Below are 22,729 nucleotides of genomic sequence, written 5' to 3'. Positions count from 1 at the left end.
CAGGTAGGCAACAGAAGAGTTAATGTCTGCTGTGCATGTGAGCTGCCCAGCACCAGCTCCGCAGCATGGCAGCACCAGCAGCAATGCTGTTGCTCCCATTCCATCGTCACTGTCTGAGACAAATCCCTGTTACAGCGCGTCAGTGCCAGTCACTCCTGAGAGCCCGTCAGCCCCGAGCGCACGGGGGCGGGTCTGTCACAACACACGATAAGAACTAAAGACTCTGCTTTCAAACACCAAGAACCCCAATCCAAACATGGGTTGCAAGTTTAAAATATTAAAGACAAGCAAGAGTGAATACCCTGAACAAAGAGGTGCCCTCCTGCGCAGCAGGATCAGGAAGGGAATGCTGCTGCAGGAACTTGCCTCCCGGGGACACTGGCCAGGGTGAGCCAGTGCAACCTTTCTTTGTTTTCATTCCATGTAGCTTTAATGTGACATCCCTTATGCCTCTCCATTACTGCTAACCCTGGGGTCCCATTTTCCCAGTGTGTTTTATGGCTGCTTTGGAAAGGCCTTTTAACTTCAGCTATTTTTAGACAGCAATAGGCCTCTGTGCAGAGGTACCTGGGAAGGCAGCTGTGCACAGGGCTTCATCTGCTCTGCTGTTGCTGCTGTTTAGCAATAGATTTTGACACTGGGAGTGCATTAAAAATAATGTTCAGCCATTAATGTTGACAACAGAGCAGTAACATAGCGCCTTGTAAAGTCCCATCCCATCTCCACTGGTTCCCACAGCCCACCGTGATGCAGCAGCTGCTGCTGCCCTGTGTGCAGGAAGAAAGCTCGAGCCTTGTGCCCTAAAACACTGGCACCCACCTATCTCCCTCATCTGCAATGGGTGGCCACATTTACCTCAACATATTTTAACTGGGGCTGTTACCATGACACAAACTGCCCAGGAATATCCGCAGCAGGCCTGCATGTGCACACAAGAGAACAAAGCAGCACATTCATCATCTCTGCAACACAAATACGCTCTCTTTAGCTTTTTCTCCTCAAGCCAAGGTTCTTCTATCGAACAGCAGCATGATCTGCAGGATAACAGTAATGTTTGAGCAGCCACCAAAAACCGTGAATACCACAGCAGAGCAGATTCCAGCAGTGGTGGGGACATGGGAATAATGGGTAGGATGTCCCCTCCTCCTTCATCCTCTGAAGGATTTACATGCTACTGCCACCAAAGCAAGACACAACACGGCAGGTGAGCAGCAACAGTGGCAAAACATACGAGAGAGATCATGGCCAGCAAACATCACTTTCCCTTCCATGATCACTGACATCAGAAGAACCTGACACACAACAGCCCTGTGCAGCCTTTATTTTCAGCTAAAGCACATCCTTTCCACTCCTCCATCCTGGAAATGCCTGCAGCATCTCACACAGGGAGCTGGGAGTAGAAACATAACATTCCAGCTCCTTGCTTTCTAGCATAGCATTTATTTTGTTAAATAGAGTATGTGCTCTTGCAGCACATTAATATTTCAGACACAGGATTGCCTTTCTGAGCACACACATCTTGATCCTTAAGGCACTGATGTGCCAATAGTAAACAATGTTTATTATTCCTTCAGACAAGCCATCGCTTCATGCCGTTTGCAGCCAAGGACAGCCCAACTGGAAGCAGATTAACCCCAGCACCACTCCAGCCCGTGCAGACAAGGAGTATTGATGAGGCTGTCGATATCGCTTGCCTGCTTCGCTCTGGAGACAGAGTGAGAAATTCCAAAGCACACTCAGCTCCAGAGAGGAGTCAAAGGGCATGGCACTGGATTTGTTCTCCCCAGTTTCCTCTGCGTTAGAATTTTAATACACTTTGCCGCTGCCCTCCCCTGCTGCTCCACCACAAGCATTCAAGCAGCATTCCCTCATCCCATTAGGTGAGCCGACGCTTGCACGGCCCCCTCCTGGGCTGCTCTTCCTCCAGATCTGGCATCTTCCTTCATTTTAAATGGAAAAGCAAAGCACTATCTGAACACCTGAAGCAATAAAGATTATGGAGAAAATGGAGAAAAGCATTGCAGCAGCTTGAGGAGCAAATGTGGTGATGAAAGTGCAGCTCAGGGTGAAATCTGAGAGCAACTTTGTATATGAGGTAATTTTCCTGCAGGATTTTCAAGGGGAAACATGAAAATAAATGGTAACATCTTCCTAATGGCTGTGAACACTTCTACATAGAGATGAGGACTCAGAGCTAACTAAGAAACCTTAGCTCTCTTTGTTTTAGCTTTTTAATTTACAGAGCAGGTCACCAAAGTGATTAATACAACCTCTCTCAAAGACAGAGTTGGAAGGAAGTGTTCAATTATAGGTGATCCAGAGAGAATCCAGCAGCAAAGAGGCTTCCAGCTCCAGAGGGAGGAAAGATGCAGAGATACAGAAAAGAAAAAATCAATTTCTGGGGCACAGACTTCCAATGGCACTGCAGCAAGTGCGGCACACTGTCGCCCCTTGCAACTGACAGTGGAGCACGAGGTGGGAAATACCCTCCCCGCACTGGCCATCACCCCATGTCTGGCCACCACCCCCCTGGCACCCAGCCACCACCTGCAGCGTGTGGATTCTTCATCCAAACAGCCACCCTGCTCCCTTTTGTTCCCTCCAAGGAGGAAAGGGTGGGTAGCCAGGGTACCTCAGGGACATTCGGCATGTCACAGCAGCACCGTGAATGTCACCCAGGGACTCAGGCATCCGTACTTCACTGCTTTATTCCAGAAGCAGAAATGGGAAGAGAGTTTTCTGATACTTCAGGGGACAAATTAAGATATTAATTTGCTTTAAGAATTAAAATATGCAAATGCACAGTCTTTTGGGCATCAACACCAACCAGTAATATTTGTCTCATCTCCTACTCACGGCTGCACAAAAGCTGCCCAGCATCATCCCCTTGAGACACTCGACACCGCAGTGTGCATTGAGCTCGTTAAGGCATTTCCTCATTCAGGAACGTCATTACAAGTCAATATCCCAAGGCAGCTACTGGGCTCAGCTCTGTCCTGGGGTGAACCCTGGAGAGGAGGGCAGGACCTGGCAGTTTCACCAGGATGGGAAGGAGAGCCAGGGCGCATCAGACACATCAGACAAAGCCAGAAACACAGTTGCACAAAGCACATGTAAAAAAGGCAGTATTTGCTGTATGTCAAGTCAGAAGCAAAAATATGCTGCAAACACTCTGATCCTTTTGCCATTTTTCCACTACACTTGCCCTTGGAAATAATATCGCTTAATACTGCGTGACTGACATAAAATCATTTTTTATTCCTGGCAAAGTAGCACAGAAGGAAAGTTATTGGTTGGTGATTTGGAGAAGGAGATGAGACAGCGATTGGAACTGACTATTCCTGTTTGGCAAGATAAAAACGTCCCCCTTTCATAGGCTGTTTCCCTCTATTTTCTTACAGAGAAATGTCTTATTTTGCATGCACAGAGAGCCAAGATCCCAGTCCCTGGCACACAGGCTGTAGAGCTCACTTGACTGCGCTAGCAAGGCAGTGGATCAATTCCCTTTCTCTCCAGGCTCGCTCAGGAAGGATAAGGATGCTGCTGACCAAAACAAACCCAGACAGAGCCCTGGCACCCACCATCCCCGGCTGCACCATCACCAAGGGTCCTCAGCGCCCATGGGAAGCTGGGGTGACCACCCCCAGGACTCCTGAAAACTGATTTGCAGAAAATTGAGTCTTCTGAAGTTGATATTTCCTTTATGAAAAGAATCAGTTTTTAACTGTAGAACACTTTTTAAAAGTAAGAAGGAAAAAAAAGAAAGGTGTGAAAATGGTGACCGGCTACTTTGATAATTAGAAAGAAACAGTGAATTTTACACTCTTACTATTAACTAATGGCCTGCAGCAAGGGCTGGCAGCCTCAGGCAGGATGGAGCCCCCAGCTTCACCTCCCCAGAAAACCTCAGGGGATGTTTTTAGCCTCTCACCGTGCCTGGGGGCTCTTGGGACCAGGGTCCCAGAAGGTTACCAGGAGAATGAGCATCATGCTCAGGAGTAGTGACCAAAACAGATGCCCTAAAGGGACACTGCTCCCTGTCGAGAGCAGCAAAGTGTGGCACAGCCACGGGGCAGGGGCACTCCCAGCCTATGGGCCACCAGAGGGGATCCTAACTAGCCTTTACAGCTCACTCACTCCATGCCTCTGCTCTGTGTTATGCAACCCACCAGCAAGGTTTGGAAATGACATTATTGTGCCGAACGTCTACAGCGTCTGCTGGGATTTCACAGCGGATGACAAACGAGCACAACACCTCGTACTAAAATATACAACAGAAAACAGTGTTGTTTTCCACATTTCAAAAACATCTGCTATGAATTAATGATTCAGCTCATACCTACAATGACAGGCGCAGAGGAGGCAAGATTGGCTGAGCACCCTGTGGCTCACCAGGCGCTGCTCCTCTTTCTGCAGCAATGCTCCTGCCTCCTGTAGACAAAATTTGGCATCTGCAGTGCCCAGTATCAAGATCCAGAAGGTGTCCCTAAAACTGCAGCCTTCAGCTTCACAGAGTTGCCAGGGTTCCCTGCTGCACACAGAGGGCAGCCAGAGGAGCAGCTACAGAGGAGCTCCTGAGAAATTCACCAAAACAGACATGTAAAGTGCCCTACAAGCAAATGTGCATTCTTGTTCCCATTGTTAATTAATGCAGCACAGTATCCTCAGATCATGTACATTAAGCTTCCCGTACATTCTCCACTGGCCACACACGTCTCCCTCGTGTATCAATTGCAAAACGCTCGAGTCAAGCAAATGCTTGGGGTAAGTTCATCTTCTAGGTCCCTGTGCACAAACTCTGCACCTGTTGGAACTTTGCAGACACTGGTAGTCTCCGTGCAACCAAAACCAGGAGCAAAACACACCTCACATGAGTGCAGAAGTCCCTCACCCCCCCACTTGTCACACAGAATCACAGAACCATTTAGGTTGGAGAAGATCTCCAAGACCATCAAATCAAACCAATTATTCCATATTATCTCCATATTATATATGATGACTATACAGAATTAATATATTCTCTATATACACACTACGTAATATAAATAATGCAGACATGCATCACTTCTGGAGTCCTCCAGGACAGGCTGGACCATCTCACATGCCCCCAGGGGAGGACAGTCCCTCGTGCACAGCCACCACACAGTGATCCTGCACCTCTTCTGCAGCTGAACCTGAAAATCTCCGTTCTCCCATCGGGTGAACACCAAGAGTCCCTCACTGTGGCAGGATCTACACCCAGGTAGTGGGTTTCCTTTCCTGAAGGATTTTACAGCACCATACCCCTTCGTAATTTCCTCCTTGTTTAATAGAAATGTATGTAAGTTTGTTTTGAAGATATGCAGTGCTGTTAATTGCTGTTCTAACATGTCTCTAATAATCCATCCTTTCTAATTATTCATTGCTTGCTACCTCTTAAGTGCTTAAATACATCCACAAATTCTAATCTATTCTCTGCACAATCAGTGATTCCTACTCAGCAAACCACAGTGCAGCACATTTAATACAACCTGAGCTTGTTTTGCTGCACTCTTAATTGCTGTCCTTGCTAACTGTGTTTCTTTCAGTCCTGATCAAATTGCAGGCTGACTTGGCAAAAACAGAAGAAAAAGCCAGACACGCAGCAGACACCGCTGCAGTGACATCACTGACAGAGCAAGATGCCACCAGTAAAAACAGTTCTTCGAATCCTGAGTCTTCAGAGCAGAACTGCAATGGTGGAGGGACAGACCAAGAACATCCTACCTCATAATGGGCCACGCGCTGGGACTCAGAGATCAGCTGAGCACTGCACACCTTGCAGTAACTTTCAGTGAACAATTCCTGGTCGATGTCAGAGGATTTCATCTGTTCATGGCAGAGAGAAGAGACAAGAAGCAGAGTCAGTTACAGAAAGCAGGCAGATGTGTCTGACAAGGCTCCTACAGAGCCAAGGGCAAGGCAACACTTGAGCCGAGCAGTTCTTGTCACCATGAGGGAATGAAACCAATGTTATACAGGTGCAAATGTCACACACAGACAGTCCCCACCACATCCCCAATACCTCCCATTCAGAGTCCCCAGGTTAATGCACCAAGAGCCCATGTCAAGTGTTTATTCCTCACCCTGGGCAGTTCCTGGGCACTGCTGGGGACCAGAGTGTGCCCCCTTCTCTGCTGCAGTGGAAGCAGTCGGACACAAGAGGCCAGGTGTGCCCAAGCAACACCCGTCCTCTGAATGCCTTCGGCCACAGATGCAGCACAGGTTCCATGGCATGGCTGTCCTGCCATGACATCCATCTGTGAGCTACTTGGGAACGGCTGTTCTTCATTACCTTTCCTATCTAGAAACATCATGCACAGAACCAGCTGTAGCAGAGATCACTCATGGCTCAAAACATGCTCTTATGTTACACAACATAAAAGAGCTTATAAAGACTTTTATAGAGAAGGCAAACAGCATCACAACCTAGAGGAAGGTGGTTTTAAGCTGGAAGAGCACTCTTCTGTATTTCTCAATTTAGATGTGGAAGAAAATTGTTTGGATGATTTACTGGGCTGTGCTGTTCTCCAGAAGCTGGTTAAATATTTATGTGCTCCCCAGAACTTTCTATGAGGACACTTGCACCTTTAAAACCAACTTGCTGAGCGCCCTGATTCACAGGAACACGTTGCTCCTCTGTTCGTAGCCTCCTCCTTGTGCCACTGCAGGTATACAGCTCTGAACTCACAATCAAGGGGTGTATCAGGAAGGTTGAGGCTTAAAACAGACTGAACCCAAGCAGAGCCAGAAAACAACAGAAGCAGCTACATAGGGAGAATATTTAAAACCAATCCCTATGCAAAGAGGGAAAAGAGAGGCTAGTGCCTTCTAATGCCAAGATAAAATCTATTCATTCACAATCAAAGCAAACCTGAACATAATGAAGACTGATAACATAGGTTTTGTAGAGTTCATTCCACTGATTGGGAAGAAAAATAACATGGAAATGAACAGGCTATGAGATCTCATTAGCAGACAAAGTCGGGTGGAGAAAGTGCCGGGCTGTGCAGCGGAGCTGGACGTGGTTGTGCCAAATCCCCAGTGTCCTGCCATCCCACGGTTACTGTGGTCCCTGCATATTTGATGAAAACAAGCAGCTGAGCTGACACCAGAAACTGCCAGCCTGGAGAGACCAGCCGGCCCGAGCTTCAGGAAAGGTTTGCTCAGGTGTTCTGGTTTACCAGACAAAAGACAAATCTCAGAGCTCCTCTGCTGCTGCGCTTGCTCTTTGTTTGATTCTGCAAAGACATTTGCTTGTTTTCTCTTGCTATCTGCCTAGTTTTAATCTTCATTTACTCTGTCCAGAGAGATATTGCATTGAGAAACTTTCAAAGACACCAAAAGACCCTTTTAGGAATACAAGAAGTGTTGCAAAATTGCATCAGAGGCAAAACAAAGTGGGAGGAAGAAATCTCACTTAACTCCAACAGATTGACACAAAGCAAACCAAAGAATCTCATTAAACCTCAATCCAGCAACCAAGCCAGAGACAGGTAAGATCACCTTCATTTGCATGCAGCCTGCAATGCTAGTACAAACCCTCATTGCAAAAATCAGAGTAAATCAAAAGCTTCTCAGTATTAGTTCAGCATTCTGTGCTCTGGTAACAGAGTCTAAGTCTATTGTCCTTAAATGGAATCATCTGTTCCCCTTTATAGCGGCAGGGGCTGAACAGGCTTATCCAGGAACTGGATCTCAGGCATTTTCTCTAAGCAGTAAGTTCTGATACAGGTGTGGGATGTGTTTCCCTCGATATCACAGGTTGAGCACCAGGAGAACATGGTGGTTCTGCTGATGATGTGACCGTTGTGTACCACAATCCATGTGTAAATATTCGAGTTACCTAATGTAAGTCTCTCTGGAACAGGAGACCCTCACATAATGCACCCAGAGCACAGTTACACATGACAGAAGCTCCCACTCTCCTGCCTTGCTCCCAAATCCTGGTGCACCTTCCCTGCCGCTCTGCCTGGCATCACTTGAGCATCTCAGTGAGGTACAGCTCCTAGCTGCCTCCATCCCACTCTGTGGAGGACAGCCTGGCACTGGGTTGCTCTGACCCCCCCCCAAGCAGTTCCTCGGATCCCAGTGCTGCCTCCAAACTGCCACACTCCCGTGGAACCGCTGGCGGAAGGATGGGGTGACCCTTCTCTCCCAGGGCAGTTCAGGGACCAGCTCTCTTCGCTTGGCTTCAAGCACTGGATGCACAGGTGAGCAGCAGCAGATCCTGGTTACCTGAAATCTCCCTGTGCCACCGGGAGGCACAGCAAGCCTGGGATTGACAGAGCCTGCAGCATGGCAGGGTCCCCTTGTCCAGGTGCAGAAATGTAACCGGGTGTCCTCATGCCTGGGATCCTGGCAGAGGGTTTCACTGTTGCTTTTTTCAGGCATTGCTTTTTCACCGTGATGAAAAGGACAGCAAGGCAGAGCAGAAAGGAATGGGGATTAGGAAGAACAAAAGAACAAATGGAAGCAATGCCTCCTTCACACTTTTGCATGAATATATTAGGCTAAACTGCTATGAGGATTCAAGCATATGTAACCTTGGCTACTTAAAATCATTAGAAAGCTCTGGTAACAATAATTGCTCTAGGCAAAATTAAATTTTGACAAAAAATAAGATTCACCTTAGCAAGGAAGATTTCCACACAAGCAATCCACTACCAGCACCCATTTATAGAAATCACCCTTGCATAATTGCCACTGAAACCAAGACAGAACAAGTTCAAACTCAAGCACGAGTCACTGACTTGAGAAAACAGACAATTACCTGTCCCACAGAAATGCAACAGAGGAGCAAAAGTCTCTTCCCCTCCTCAGCAGCCGCCAAAGGATGTCCAGATAACACGCAGTGAAATGAATGCATGAACATGCCCCTCTCCACCACCCAGGTTTTAAAGCTGCCACAGTCCCCAGGATGGCACCGGCTGGTCTTGCACCAAGACCACAGGGAAGGTCCAGGGCTGGTATTTGGGGATCTGCACAGGAGCCCTGTTGCATGCAAGAACCAAATGTCTGCTTCCTACAAAGGGATTGGTACAGAGGTGCCACGGCCACAGCAAAGCCGGATGATGGGTTCTCTCTCAGAGCTGCAAGGGCTCCCCTCTGTAGCAAGAGGCAGACTCTAGACAAGAAACCCTGGGAAAAAGAACACAGCTTTGTGATGTGAGTGCCCGGCCTAAAACCAGCACTTCTCCCTCTCCAGAAAAGCTCCCTTCCCTGTTTCTGTCTCATCTCAGATACCCTTTGCAGTACTCTTCTGTGGGTTAATCCGAGCAGTGATTTATTAACTTCTTCTGCCTGCAAGTGTGATAAAGGGAGTTCATAAGCAATTAATATTCATGTATTTCTAATCACTTAATACCACTGTGACTCTCCCTGCCGACACATGCCTAACTACTCCAGGACTGACCAGCCCTCAGCTGACCTCACCACACAGCCCATCTGTCAAAATGCAGCACAGAAGGGAGGGGTTTCCCTGCCACCAGCCATCGGCATGTCCTTGGCTGTGAGGGACACTCAAGGACAACCGCAGGTGCTGAGCAGGGTGGGACATGTCCCTGAACACTCTGAGAGACTTTTCTTCCCGAGAACTGAAGAATTAACACGGGGTTCATAACCTTGTCACCTGGACACAAACTGTCATGCTGAGCAGAAGCACTTGGTCTGCACACCAAGGTATAAATATCTGAAACTCCTAGTGTCCTCCTCCTCAGGTGGGGACATGACAGGGCCTCTACCAAAAATGCCAATTGCTTTGTCTCTTTCAGTGGGGTTTATTATGGCCTCCTGTGCCACACTCCAGTACCAAGTCCCCTCCCTGCTCCAGATCCATGGCCTCTGCACATGTCAGCTCAGGCTCATTGTGTCATAGGAGACCTCGTTTGCAAAACCTTGTGCCATATGGTTGGGATTCTTCTCAGCAGTTTCAGAGACTGTAACAGCTCAATGAAAATCAATTTGATCAGACTGACTCCGGTTTTTGGCAATGTCCAGAAAGGTGCTAAGCTGCACTAAATTTTAGAGGATAGCAACCCATAATTGACATCAGAAACATATGCAAAGTCCAATTCCTTTCTAAGGAAATGCTTTGCACCACCTGAATCCCACCAGGTGCGGTGACGTGCTGAATGTGTCCCTGCCACACAGAGGAGTGGTGGAAGTGCCCCTGCAGTAAGTGCTTTTGGGATCCAGACCCAGTAAAATGGCTCCAGGACCTCAGTCAGGGCTGGAGCTCCAGCAGCAGGTGCAGGTTGCTGCTGCTGCCATTTGCTACTGCCACAGCACTTGGGCCCTGCTCTCACAGCAGCAGCAGGAGCTCCTAGCAATGCCAGCAAACACTTCCCATCATGTTTCTGATAAATGCTGCTGTAATCTCCTTTCCAGCAATCCTCCCTTAGCAAGACACTTCTATTTTTACTGTTACATACCCTATTCTCAAGTTCATTGCCCATTTTTCAAGCAATGAGCTCAGTGAATAGTGAAAGAAGTTTTTTATTAATGGAAAATTCAAAACTGGTAGCAACAGTTCCAGAGTACATGACAAACACGAACAAGATAGAGTCTTTTTAATTCCAAGTTTCACCTTTTGCATCACTTCACAGACCACCCTTGGTGGTGTTCCCTGTCAATTATTTCTATATTTCAACAATAAGCAGAAACTCATGAAAATCCTGGGAAGCTTCAGATGACTTCATGTCACTGCAGGGCAGGAGTTTGAACATCCAGCACCAGCCCTCACCTGACCAGCCAGCAGCAGACAACCCATAGCTCTTCCAAAGGTTCCTCCTGTGCTGCTCACAAACCCTGTCAACTCGGAGCACCCGCTCAGGAGGGGAAGCGTTCAATGGGGACAACACAGGAAGGGCCTAAATCTGAGACTGGAGCCAAGACCCTGGTTAACTGCTGTCTGAACTCTACAACACACGCCTCAGGACGCACGTAGAAGGTACCAGCAGACATCCTGGGAGTTGCTGACTTGGCTGCTGCAGGTGCAGAGCCACACACCCAACCTCTTCCTTGCCCTGCACTAGGGCTGCCCTGGGGAGGGCTCATGGAAACACAGAATAGTTGAAGTGCCTTTCCTGGAGTCTGCTCCCCAAGGTGCTCGGTCCATCACCTGTTGGTTGCAGGGCACCAGGAATTCCTGTACACTTTCCTGTTTTCTATTGCCCAATCAAAGACAAGGAGTCCCACAGGAAATACCAGATTCAGCAACTTGCTTTTTTCCAGTCAAGAGGAAAGAAAAAAATTGTGGTCCCTTATCTGATTTACTCTTGAAGGCCTATAATCACCTTTTCCAAAATTAACAGCTTCTGAAATCTCCATATTGGAGCACAAGAGAAGCGGCAACTGAGCACATGCACGAACGCCAAATGCAAACAACAAGTCAAAAATTAAATGTCCTGATTTTCATGTTATGAATTATTTGTGGCTTTTGCTGCTGTCACTCTCCCGTGGATTAACATCTCGTGTAACACCTCCTGTTTTCGTCTGTTGTTTAATTTGTCTTGCAATAAAAAGAAAAAAAGCCTTTACTAATAATTAATGTGCTTTGAGCAACTCTGTCACTGCACTTACATCGAGGCATCTGAAGAAATGCAAAACTGCCTTTTGAAGTGCCTGATTTCCCAGCACAACAAGACAATGGCTGAGCCTGTTCCATGAGTGCAATTCTCCTCCTGCTTTTATTGCCTTGAGACAGTCTGGGTGCTGCAGGCCATGGCAGCCAGGACCTGGGCTGGGATGAGGCAGACCAGGGCAATTCTGTGCTGCTGGCTCTCCCTGGCAGCCACAGACAGGACAGAACAACCCATCCCATGGTGACAGGACTCTCTGCAGCCCACTCTGAGCTGATGCAAGAGCCCAAATTCACAACCATGGGATCTGCAGACTCAGCCTGTACCAGCTCCTGAATTTCCTTGCTGTCCCTCCATAGTCCCAGAGAGGTGGAGCAAGGGCCCGTAATGGATAATGCCGTGTCCCTACCCACAAAGAGCTCCCTACGAGCCACATCTCCAGAGGATGTGTGTGCTATTTTCAGTTTTTCCCATTCTCCTCCCAAATCAAAGATGTTCCGTGTCCCTCCAGCTGTGCTGCACATCTGCCATCTCTACCATGCTTCACCTTCCCTGCAGTTCTTGTTTGGTTTGGGGTTTATTCCAACTCCCTCCATTCCCTAAATCCTCTACAGAGTCAATTTGCTTCACTTCTGCACTGAGCCTTTGATGCATTTTGACACGCTTTATTGGAGCCTTGAAAATCAGAACAAGATTGTGTGTGGCATGAGCTGGGGAGCAGGAGAGATCCTGCACGTGGCTGCTGCATGTGTCAGCACAGAGAAGAGAGGTTGTGGAGAACAACAAGGGGGAGACAGAGCCTCAGTGCAGATGAGGCTCAGCCTCAGCACCCCAAATGCCTAACTTCACACAATTTCCCCCAGTGTAAGCAGGCAAGTTGCTCATTTACCAGGGTTGACTTCTTGATAGAAGTGCCCAAGGCGCCAGGATGGACAGGACTTGGAGAAACCTGGGCTAGTGAAAGGTGTCCCTGCCCATGGCAGGGAACTGGAACAAGGTGATCTTTAAGGTCTTTTCTAACCCAGACCATTCTGGGATTCTGTGCTTGCCAGGAGTAAGAAAGGTACAGTCACACATCAACAATGCCCTCTCAATGGATGGAGATGGTGTTTTTGAAAAGAGCCTCTCAGCTTTCATGCCACTGTGGGGAGGAAATTGCCAGAGATGTCTCACTGAATTCCCAAGACTCACGAGCTCTGGGCTAGAGGGAAAGCTGCCAGATGTTCCCATCTCCTCACCTGATCATCAAGGTACCCTTTATATAAATAGAACCAAGAAAGAAAACAGCCTGATGAACACATCAGGAAAAGCAGTGCTCTCTGGCAGAGGGAAGCCAGGAGAGACAGGCAATGTCCTCCAGGCAGAACAACAGTAGGGCCAAGTCTCCAGGTGTGCCTCTGCAGCCCCTACCTGCACCACACCAGGCAGCACAGCACCCACCTGATGGGGGAGCAAAAGCAAGAGACTCAAGCGTGGCACTAAAATCCAGACAGTGACTTTTTGATCTACTGCCTGTTTGAAGTGGGAACAAAAGGCAAGCAACAGAAATTACAGGCACATAGATTCAGAGAGCAAAGGACAGATCTGGGCGTGCAGCAGACAAGCCCTCCATGCCCCAAATTGCCTCAGGGGAGATGAGGGAAGGACACTGCCAAGTTTAGAGGGAGCCAGACTGCAATTCTGGGAGTAGCATCATTCCTTCCCTACAAATGCAAGTATCCCGTTAAGCACATGAAGTTTTCTAATTATTCATACTACACCATGTAGCAGGGTTTAATTGCAAACATGTGCTGATTTGAATAAAAACGCATTTTAAAAAAATTTGATATACTGTGATTGTTTTAATACAGTTTGTAGAAACTCAAGGGAGAGCAATCACATTTCACACCTCAGGGTATTGATTCTGTGTCCTGCACACTTCAAGGACGGGGCTCTGTCACTCACTCCAGCATGACCAGGTGGCACAGCTCAACCCTTAGCAGTGGGCACAGCCTAGAAATCTCCTGAAATAAGGATTAAAGCAGACCTGTGCAGGTTTCCCAGAGACTACACTGCAGACAGAGGGGCTGCTGGAGTCAGATGCAGAAGGGAGGGACTCACCTGCATTAGGATGGCTAGCAAAGGAGGGACCCTGACCCAGGACCCAGCTGCTGCAGGCATCTCCCTGTAGGAACAGATTTTCCTTGACTAAGCCCTGGCCAAACCCCAGCCTGGGGAGGATGCCTAGTCCAGCACAGCCTGCTCTGAAAGCCTGGCACCTGCTCCCGCTCGCCTCCACATCCCACTGCTCTCCCTCCACACCTCCTCCCATCCCACCACCCAGGGCATGTTTTTGGCAGCTCTCAGTGCCCCCGGTCATGAGCACTGGCTGCTGCAGCCCCGCAGGGACCCAGGCTCCCCAGGGACCCTGCCAGGCGTCAGGGCGTCGCGGGGCCGGAGCACGGGGTGCAGCGAGGCATCTTGCGGGCTCACATGCTGCAGAGCCAGGGTTACCATGTGATGCTCATGGTTGCTATGGAAACGGTGGTTTCTCACAAAAAGATGCATAAATAGCCTCTGCACTCCTTGAGTGTGGGCGCAGCCAGGCTGTGGGCACCCCGGTACCAGGGGTCACTGCTGCCCGGTCCAGGCCCCGCGGCGCAGGTGGAGCAGACAGCGAGTGGCTCTCGCACAGCCCTTCTCTGCAGTTATCATCAGGACAACACATTTATTTTTGGATTAGCAGGACCTACTTTTTCCAGTGGCTCCCTAATAACACACAAAATGGCAGGAAGCAAGGCAAACTGAATCCCAAGCCGGCAGCCCGTTGCCTCTGGTACTTTGCATAATCAGGGCTTGTCAGTCCCCATCAGCTTCAGCTCAGAAGCCCAAGAGGAAAAGCCATGTAAGGTGGCAATGGACTTAGAAGAAGCCTCCAGAGAACAAATCTGTCCATCGCTGATGGGGGATTATTTTAATTCTGGATCCCTGATAAAAGCCTGCATGCTGGCCTAGCTGGCTAAGCTAAAGCACCTCTTCCCAAAACCACAATCAGCCTCAGCAGCACTAACCCCAGATCAGTTTACTGCCCCTGCTAACAGCACTAAATGCTCCCTGCCCAGCAGCAGTTAACCAAGTTAGAGATAGCAGAGGCAGAGATGCTCCTGGTTATCCACGAGTTTTCAGCCGAGGTGAAGCAGGTGGGCTGAGCTCCTCTCCCCTCCCTAGGATGGTTCCTCTCCCATCCTGTGTTTGCCAGCCAGAGATGACTCACCGAGTGCCACCTGCTGAGGATTTACAGGAGCTCAGGTGCCACCAAGGCAGCTGAGCAACTCTAGCCAGGAACCCTCTCTGCTTGTGATGATTGATGGACTCTGCTCCCTTCAGCCACAGCTCCCTGCTACAGCAGAGTCATCGATGAAATGATGTAGAAACAAGACACCAGGAATGCAAATGTTTCCAGAGTCCCCCAGTTAGCACAGAGCAGCTAAACCTCTAGCCTCATTTAACTGCACATGCAAATTCCACATCCTCTAAAGGGTATCAGCAGATTTCATTAAACTCCTTCTTATTATCATGTAATCTGCCAATTAGTTTTGTGAGCACCAGCGAACAACAAGGAGCTTTATCTTAAGTAAAACATAGAATATTTACATCCTTCCTACAGCATTTTCTTTATCTTTGCCCATCCTTGGTTTAAAAAAGAAAAAACAAACCCCTCCTTTTGTCTGCATTTGCTCTCTTCTAAGAAGCAGGAGCATCCCCCACTCTTGGCCACACTAAGCAGAAGCATGCTGGACTTTTAAGTTTTATGTCAGACCTGCCTTCCTTGTGCTTGGGAGCATCTCAGCAAGACACTTGGATAATTCATGTTTCATTTTCTCCTCTGGAAAAAACACCATTCCATCCCTTACCAATAGATGAGCAATGAGAAATGGTTCATCAATGCCCACCGCAGTGCTCCAGCCCCATGAACCAAAGGGTCTCCAGAAATGCAAACTGTTCTATTTTTGTGAGAAATTAAACTGCCATTGCAGAAAGGCTGGAGCTGGGCACGCTCCGGGGTGGGCACTGGCTGCTCCTTTCAGAGACCAGCTCTGACTCATAGGTTTGGAAAGGTCTCCCTTTCCCTGCATAGTCTGGGGACTCCAATTCCTACAGTATTTATTAGGCATCCCCACGGTACTCAGAAGCAACAGAAAGGCATTAAAACAAGTTAATGTGTTTCATACATCAGTTTTCCAAGTGGAGTTTGCAGGTTATCCTGCAACCATGGCTGTCAGCCTTACGGTCTGGCGAGGAGGAAAAAAGGCTCAAAAATGCTTCTCGTATGTTCTGCAAAAGCAAAAACATCCCGGCTGCTTTGTAATGTCCTTTCTTACCCACTGTCAGAGCAGAGCACTACGAATCAGCTCCTCACATCCCTCTGTCTTCACTACCCTGTCCCCAGATGTGGGGATCTGCTGGGACCTCCCAGCCTGTGCCTCCAGGAGCAGGCAAGGAGAGCAGCCCGACACCTCCTCACAAAGGCACAGCAAGCTGAAAGTGCAGTAAAACCCTCTGATAATTAAATAGAGACAATAACAGGACCCCACACTCTGTGTGGCTCCTGTCCCCACCAGACTAGCATGAACTACAGCTGTGTGCTTGAAAATTAGACAGATTAATTATTGCTACAATTAGTAGTATCGTGAATCATCTCTGGTGGCAGGAAATAATATTGTCATAAACTTGTCTAATTGCTCAGTATTTTCAAATGAGCAGTTGAATCCGCAGTTATCATCTTGATGCTTTCACTAGTGACACTGTGGGATGGAAAACACAGAATTGATTAATTAGTTTTCATTTTAAGTCAAACTAAACTCTGGCTTCCCTCCGCCACGTGCTGTCATTGCAGCCAAGACTGAAGCTCGGAGGTGGCAAGCACAGACGTGGAAGACACCACCAGCGTCCTGAGATACAGGGTTACTGCTGAGAGCAGGGGAACTGCCAGCCTGAGCACCCTCGTCACACACCGAGGCCACAACAGTTTCTGCCTCTAATACAATCAGCTCACATGTGCTTATTATGTATCAAATAATAGAGGGGCTTGCACAGCATTCTGTACAACAGAGGGTTTAACCGACTAATTTATGGTTTCAAATGCAGTGGGTGTTCAATTCCATCCCGTTCCTGGGGGTTTCTGACAAACCACTTTAGGTGCTGCAGATCCAGCACTCCAAGCTTTTCCCATTTTCTCGGTGAATTTTGAAACCAGAGCATGTCTCACCTTCACAGCTCACTGCTGGGTGTCATGTCTCTGGCTGCATCCTCAAGTCAGCTTTAAATACCAATGTCTCACTTCACCACCAGGTCCACCCACTGTTTTTAAGTGGCTGGATCAAATTTAGGAGCAGTTTTGAGTTCACAGAGCGGTTCCCCATGTCTCCTCATGTTCATGTCACTTTCTGAGAGCTGTGCATGCAGCTCCATCACAGCCAGCTCACAGGCAGTGGGGACCTTGCTCAGGTGCCCTTTGTGACACACACAAGTAACATGTATGTGACATATAAGCAAGCAGATCAAAGCAGGAGACAAGTGACACCTCTAAGGCCTCAACTGCTGATGCTGACAGACTGGAAAGGTTTATTTATACTCTCCCACCTTCAGGATTTGTTTAACCAACAAAGATGCATTGGCAAAAACCAGGTCTAAGCTTAACTATACCTTCTACCCCATCTCCCCTTAAACAAGGCAAAGTAAATATATTTCTGCTTCAGAATTAAGAGCAGCAATATTCTTCTCCCCTATCGCTTTCTAAATGAAGCTCCTGAAAACTATTTTTGAAGCTTCCCAGATTCATTTCCAGACCTGCTCCCTGCTGTGCTCAGGAGAAATGGATTAAACAAGTCTTTTGAAGAGCAGCTGCCCATAAGCTGCTCTGGGGACAGCTCAGCTCAGCTTTTTCCATGTCTCCTGGAAGCAGGACAGCCACCAAAACTCCCAGGGCCAAACCTCCATGTATCGGCAAAATGCTGCCATTGGGTGAGCACTGCACCCCAGGCTTGAGTCCCAGACATCCAGGGCTGGTGAGTCACCCATGCCCCTGACAACACAGTAAAGGCCTAAAACCTGTCAAGCATTGCAACAACACGCGAGTCTTGATACTGCAAATATCCATCTCCAGCCATTTCTAGTTAATGAAACAAAGCAAACTGTCGAGGAAAATGGGAACACTACAGCAAAAACAACAACAAATTAAACTCTAATGCAATTAGAGAGTAATTAGGGATCTATCCTCCGGGAGCATTTTGGAACTCTGGGTCTTTCTCAAAATCTGATCCCTCTGCAACTTTATTCCTTTCTAGTTAATAAGGAAGATGTGAGTGGCATGGCTCCCCCTAGTTCCCTGCAAAATGCCATCTTCTGCTCTGCAGGAGCAGGAGGTGGTGGCAGGTAAAGCATTCACACCTCCGGGCTGAGGAAAATGCAGGTGTCAGCAGAACAGGGTGCAAAGGGAGAATAGAAACCACTGCCTGCGTCTGCTGCAAGGTGACCAGAAACACAAAGACCCAAATGCTCTTGTGCACAAGCCAGGCTAAGCAGGCACAAGCCGACAGCAGAGCATGAGCCACCCCAGAAACCCCTTTGTTTTCCTGTGCACAGCTCTGATACAAGCCACAACCCAGAAAAACATGTATTTATTACCTCTTGACTTTTTAAATGTACTCACAAATGTACTCCTATATATGCTTTAACCAAACCTCTCAAGCTTGCTGCAGGACAGAGCAGGGCAGCCTTTGGACATCAGTCCCTGCAGTGCCCTGGGCAGGGTACAGGGAGCCCTCAGCACCCACAGGTGCCCCACAACCTGCACACTGCCTGAGCTGCCTCCCTACATCCCAGCAGATTTGCAAAGGAGCGTTTGGCATGGCCTTCCCCAGAGGGCAAGGGACATGGAGTGTGGTACCAACAAAGCATCCAGGAAATGGCACGAGAACTGAAACGAAGAGGCAAAGATGCACTGTCCCATTCAGCCATTTCTCCATCCAGGCTCATCCACACGGTGCCTGAGGGTTACAGCAAAGCCTGGCGCTGTTAAACCTTCCTCTGGGGGATGCAGACACAGTGAACGCTCTCTTCAGAGGGTGAGGTGGTACGGCAAGAAGAAAAGCTTTCTCTCCATTCCCTTAGGCTGCTGCTATTCCTGGGGGCAGCCCCGTCTGCATTTCACAGCTCCAGTACCTCTCAGCAAGGGGTGTTTTTCATGCTTTGAAAGGAATAATAAAGCTATGTCCTGCCATATGTGCTGCTACCTGCCCAGCAGATGCCAGGGAGATAACCCCCTCCACGTTCAGCAGCAGAAGGCACCTGTGCAATGAAGGGAGGTGAGAACCTTAATCTTCAACTGTTTCTGTGCCCAAATCTGCCCTTGGGACACCCAGAGCCCCGTTCTGGCCTAGAAATTGGCCCAGTTCTGATCTCTCAAACCAGTTCTGGATCTCAAGTCACACCTCCTTCCTTGGGAGCTTAACCCAGATAAAGCGAGAACCCCAGATTCTAAAGTGCCTGGGGCAACAGGGCAAGGACCAGCCAGGACCAGCCCCAGGACCCCTCTCAGACCCCACAGCCATTTCCTAGAGGGTTTGAAGAGCCTGTCCAATTGTGAAAGAACACCTTGCAAAGGAAAAGGGTATGATTAGAGACTCATGGGTCTCAAAAAGACACCAACTCTTGGTCAAAAGTTGCTTCTTGCAAAGGAATAATTCTCAGCAAACCCTCGCTATTGTCATCTGCACTTAACCACTGACATGAGGCATGAGGGCTGTCTGTTGGGGGGCCTGGGGATCTTTCCTTCCTCCCTGCAGGGAGGGATTATAAATCCACCACCAGATCAGCTCAGCCATCAGCATTCCCAGGTATATCCCCCAGCATGAAAAGGGGAAGAGGTGGTGTAGAAGCCATAAATCCCCAGAGAGAGGAAGCCAGCTGCTCCTTGTGAGCAAGGTGCTCAGTCAGCAAGGACCAACTGGCTGCACCAATTCCTCTGCAAACTGGAAGCAGCAAATAAAACAAATCCAGGCAAATATCAGCAAAACAACTCCTTACATAGACACCTTTTCAAGTGGGGGCAGTCAGCAATGCTGCAAATAGCTGGGGAGGCCTCTCAGGGTGCAGTACACCTGGAAAAGTGAAAGGCAGCAGCACTGCACCTCCTCTGTGCTGTCCAGGGCAGGAGAAGGCAGAAAAGCCTGAGGAAGGAAGGCTGGATGCAAAAGAAAAGTTAAGACTGAGCAACTCAGCGCCAAGGGAAATGACTTCTGAAACACCCCAGCCAGGCACACGCAGAACCATGGTGCAATGTATGGACAAGGATCAATTATTTGGAGTGACTCAGAAGTGACTAAGAATGATCACATAATATCGACTGTGAGGGCTGGAAATCACCCCAAATTTTGTAACAGTCCCACCCCAGGATGTGGCCTGAAGGCAGGATCCTCCCCAGGGACAGGGATGCAGGAGGTGCTGGTACAGGGACACTTGCATCAGGAGGTTTATAACCTACACATCTACACTGTTCTGGGAGTAAGAAAGGATTCCTGACCTCCTGCTTCTGATAAAAAAAGGGGGAAAGACCCATTTGTACCCTAGAAAGCTCCTGTGCTGCCTCTCCTTCTTGTCCCTTCCTACAGTAGATGAGTCACTGTCTAGAACCTTTAGCAAAACACCTCTTATTGTTTATCGGGTCCCTGCTATTCCCTGCCCCACAACACAGTGCAGTGAGTGTCAGGCAATGCTCCAGGTCACCATCCCCTTCCTGTAGAATGACGAGAGCCCCAAAGCTGAAGCCCCTCTGCCCAGTGTCCTCTTTTCCAAGCTGCTCTTCCCCAACAGCATCCCCCTGCTCACCGTTCACCTCTCACCTTCCGGGGCCGGTGGTTGTGTTTTGCAGAGGGATTGCACGTGCTCCTGCAAGAGCAAACAGCACGACCTCATGCAGAAAATGCAAACTGATGGTTTTTAACTCAACACTCCGCAAATCTTGTTCTTCATCAAATACCACCCACTCAGGTCACTTTACCATCGCGGGAGGTTAAAAGGCGTGTACGGCTGCCCCAGGGGCAGCCACCCAAGCATGATTAGCATCAGGAACCAGGGGGGCACTGCCCAAGTCCGGTATCACTAACTGAGGTATACAAACCGCTAGCAATCCAGACAGCTCAAGGGTCAGTTGCCAGAGATCCTTCACACAGCCCAAACCAGGTTAAGTTCGCTCACGCTGTGTCAGGGACAGCTCTGGCTGGGCTCTGACCTACGGACACCCCCAGTGCAACACGTGGGGCCAGGCAGCCCCACGGCGCTGCTCGGACCGATCCTTTCGTCGGCCGGAACAGCCGCTGCAGTCGCTCAGGGCTGTCCCCAGGGACGGCGGCCCCAACTCGCAGCTCAGCTGCCTCTCTGCAACCGAGCTTTTGGTCTCCAAGCCCTGCTGGCTTAGGAAGTTCTCCAAACTTCCCAAACAACACAGAGAACGGGCTTGTTTTTCCTGCACCTACAGACATCCACGCTCGTATCCCAACAGCCCCGGAAGCTCCCGTTCCCACGCCGGACCATGGGGATGCCGTGCACGGTTCATTTCGGCAAAGAACCCCGAGGTGCACCAACCAACCAGCACAGGGGCTGCTTCCCAAGAGTCCTGCACCCAGAGGCCTGGCTGCCTCCGGCCGCCGCCTCACAGGTGAATGCAGCATTCCGTAAAAACTCCACCGGGAAAACACTCCTAGGCTTGGCTCGGGTCTGGACCCCTCGCAGGGCGTGCGCGGTCACCACCGACCAATGCCGTGGGTCTGGGGGCGGCACGGGGGCAGAGCCGCCCGCTCCCTGACGGGTCGGACCCGCATCCCGGCTCCATCCGCAAACAGCGCTGGCATCGCCCGAACCGCCCCGGCCGCCGCTCCCAGCCGGTTACCGGATCGCCTCCCACGGCCCGCACTGACACGGCTATTAACAGGCTCTGATTTCTCTGCAAACTTTCCTCCAACTCCCATCAACAGCTCCCCGCAACAACCCCCGCGCGAGCCGGCGGGTCGGTGTCGGTACCTTCGGGTCCGGCAGGTGCCTCCGGGGGCGGTGGCCAGTGACTCCAGGGCCGGTGCCTCGGGCGCGGAGAGGCCGCTCCAGCCGGGCGCCGGGACCGCTCCCCCGGGGTCCGGGGCCGCCGCAGCTGCAGCCGCAGCTCCCGCCGCTCCGGCGAACCCAGGCCGAGTGCGGCGGGGGGCGGCGGGCGGGGCCGGGCCGGGGCCGCGGCTCCTCCCCGGCAGCGCCATTGGCTCCGCCGCGCTCCGCAGGCCCGCCCGCCCCCGGCCCCGCAGCCCCGGCCCCGCGGGCAGGTCGGGGCACAGCGGAGCCGTCCGGTCTGGTCGCTACCCGGGGCACAGGTCTGACACGGGCAGAGAGCGACAGGACTCGAGGAAACGTCTTTGAACAGAAAGAAGGAAGATTTGAATCAGATGTGTGAAGAGATTCCTCCCTGTGAGGGTGGTGAGGCCCTGGCACAGGTTGCCCAGAGAACCTGTGGCTGCCCCGTCCCCGGAGGTGCTTGAGGATCGGTTAGCCGGGACTTGCAACAACCCGGTCTAGCGGAAGGTGTCCCTGCCCATGTCAGGGGGTTGGAACTGGATGATCTCTACTATCCCTTCCAACCCAAGCCATTCCGTGAGTCGGTAGCTTCCCCCACTGTGAAAACAGAAGGATGTGCATATCTGATTTGCAGGGCAGTGGCTGTGAAGGGTATCACAGTCGCCAGGGAGAACGTACTTCCAGACTCTTACTTTTGCAGATGAGACACACTCATTTTAATAGCCTGGATTTATGGAGCGAGCATGCCTGGCACTGCAGGCGCCCACCACACACAGCACGCGGGGACAGTGGGAGGCAAACTCCTGCACGGGCAGGAGCGGCTTCCTCAAAGCAGCGGCTGGAGGAGAGCAACTACCAAAGGGAACTGGATGGGTTCGTCTTCAGTCAAAGGTTGTTCACGGCCTCAGGGGAGGCAGCAGGCAATGAACAAGTGCCCCAGGCCAGGGTCAGAGCAGAGGAGCAAGGCAAGGATCAGAGCATGGCAATAAACAGGGGAAGGAGCAATCGGGGGACACAGACCCCTGCAAACT

The 22,729-nt window shown here is 50.0% G+C and overlaps 1 protein-coding gene across 2 annotated transcripts in view; it reads right to left on the bottom strand.

Annotated features, from left to right (window-relative positions):
- The window catches only part of ZMAT4 (zinc finger matrin-type 4), a 48,952-nt gene extending 27,139 nt beyond the window's left edge, over positions 1 to 21,813 (bottom strand). Inside the window, exons 1-2 of one of the 2 annotated variants that reach the window (XM_039564356.1) lie at positions 21,660 to 21,813; positions 5,746 to 5,847 (exon numbers count right to left, since the gene is read on the bottom strand). In XM_039564356.1, the coding sequence (XP_039420290.1) occupies positions 5,746 to 5,847 (102 nt within the window). In that variant the 5' untranslated portion in view covers positions 21,660 to 21,813. The remainder of the gene's footprint in view (positions 1 to 5,745; positions 5,848 to 21,659) is intronic. The other variant, XM_039564357.1, reaches the window with a different exon arrangement.
- Positions 21,814 to 22,729: the final 916 nt, after the last annotated feature.

This window comes from Corvus cornix, chromosome 22 (assembly GCF_000738735.6).
Source record: "Corvus cornix cornix isolate S_Up_H32 chromosome 22, ASM73873v5, whole genome shotgun sequence".
Taxonomy (NCBI): domain Eukaryota; kingdom Metazoa; phylum Chordata; class Aves; order Passeriformes; family Corvidae; genus Corvus; species Corvus cornix.
The sequence above is the reverse complement of the archived record's forward strand: the minus strand, read 5'-3'. Positions and strand labels throughout refer to the sequence as shown.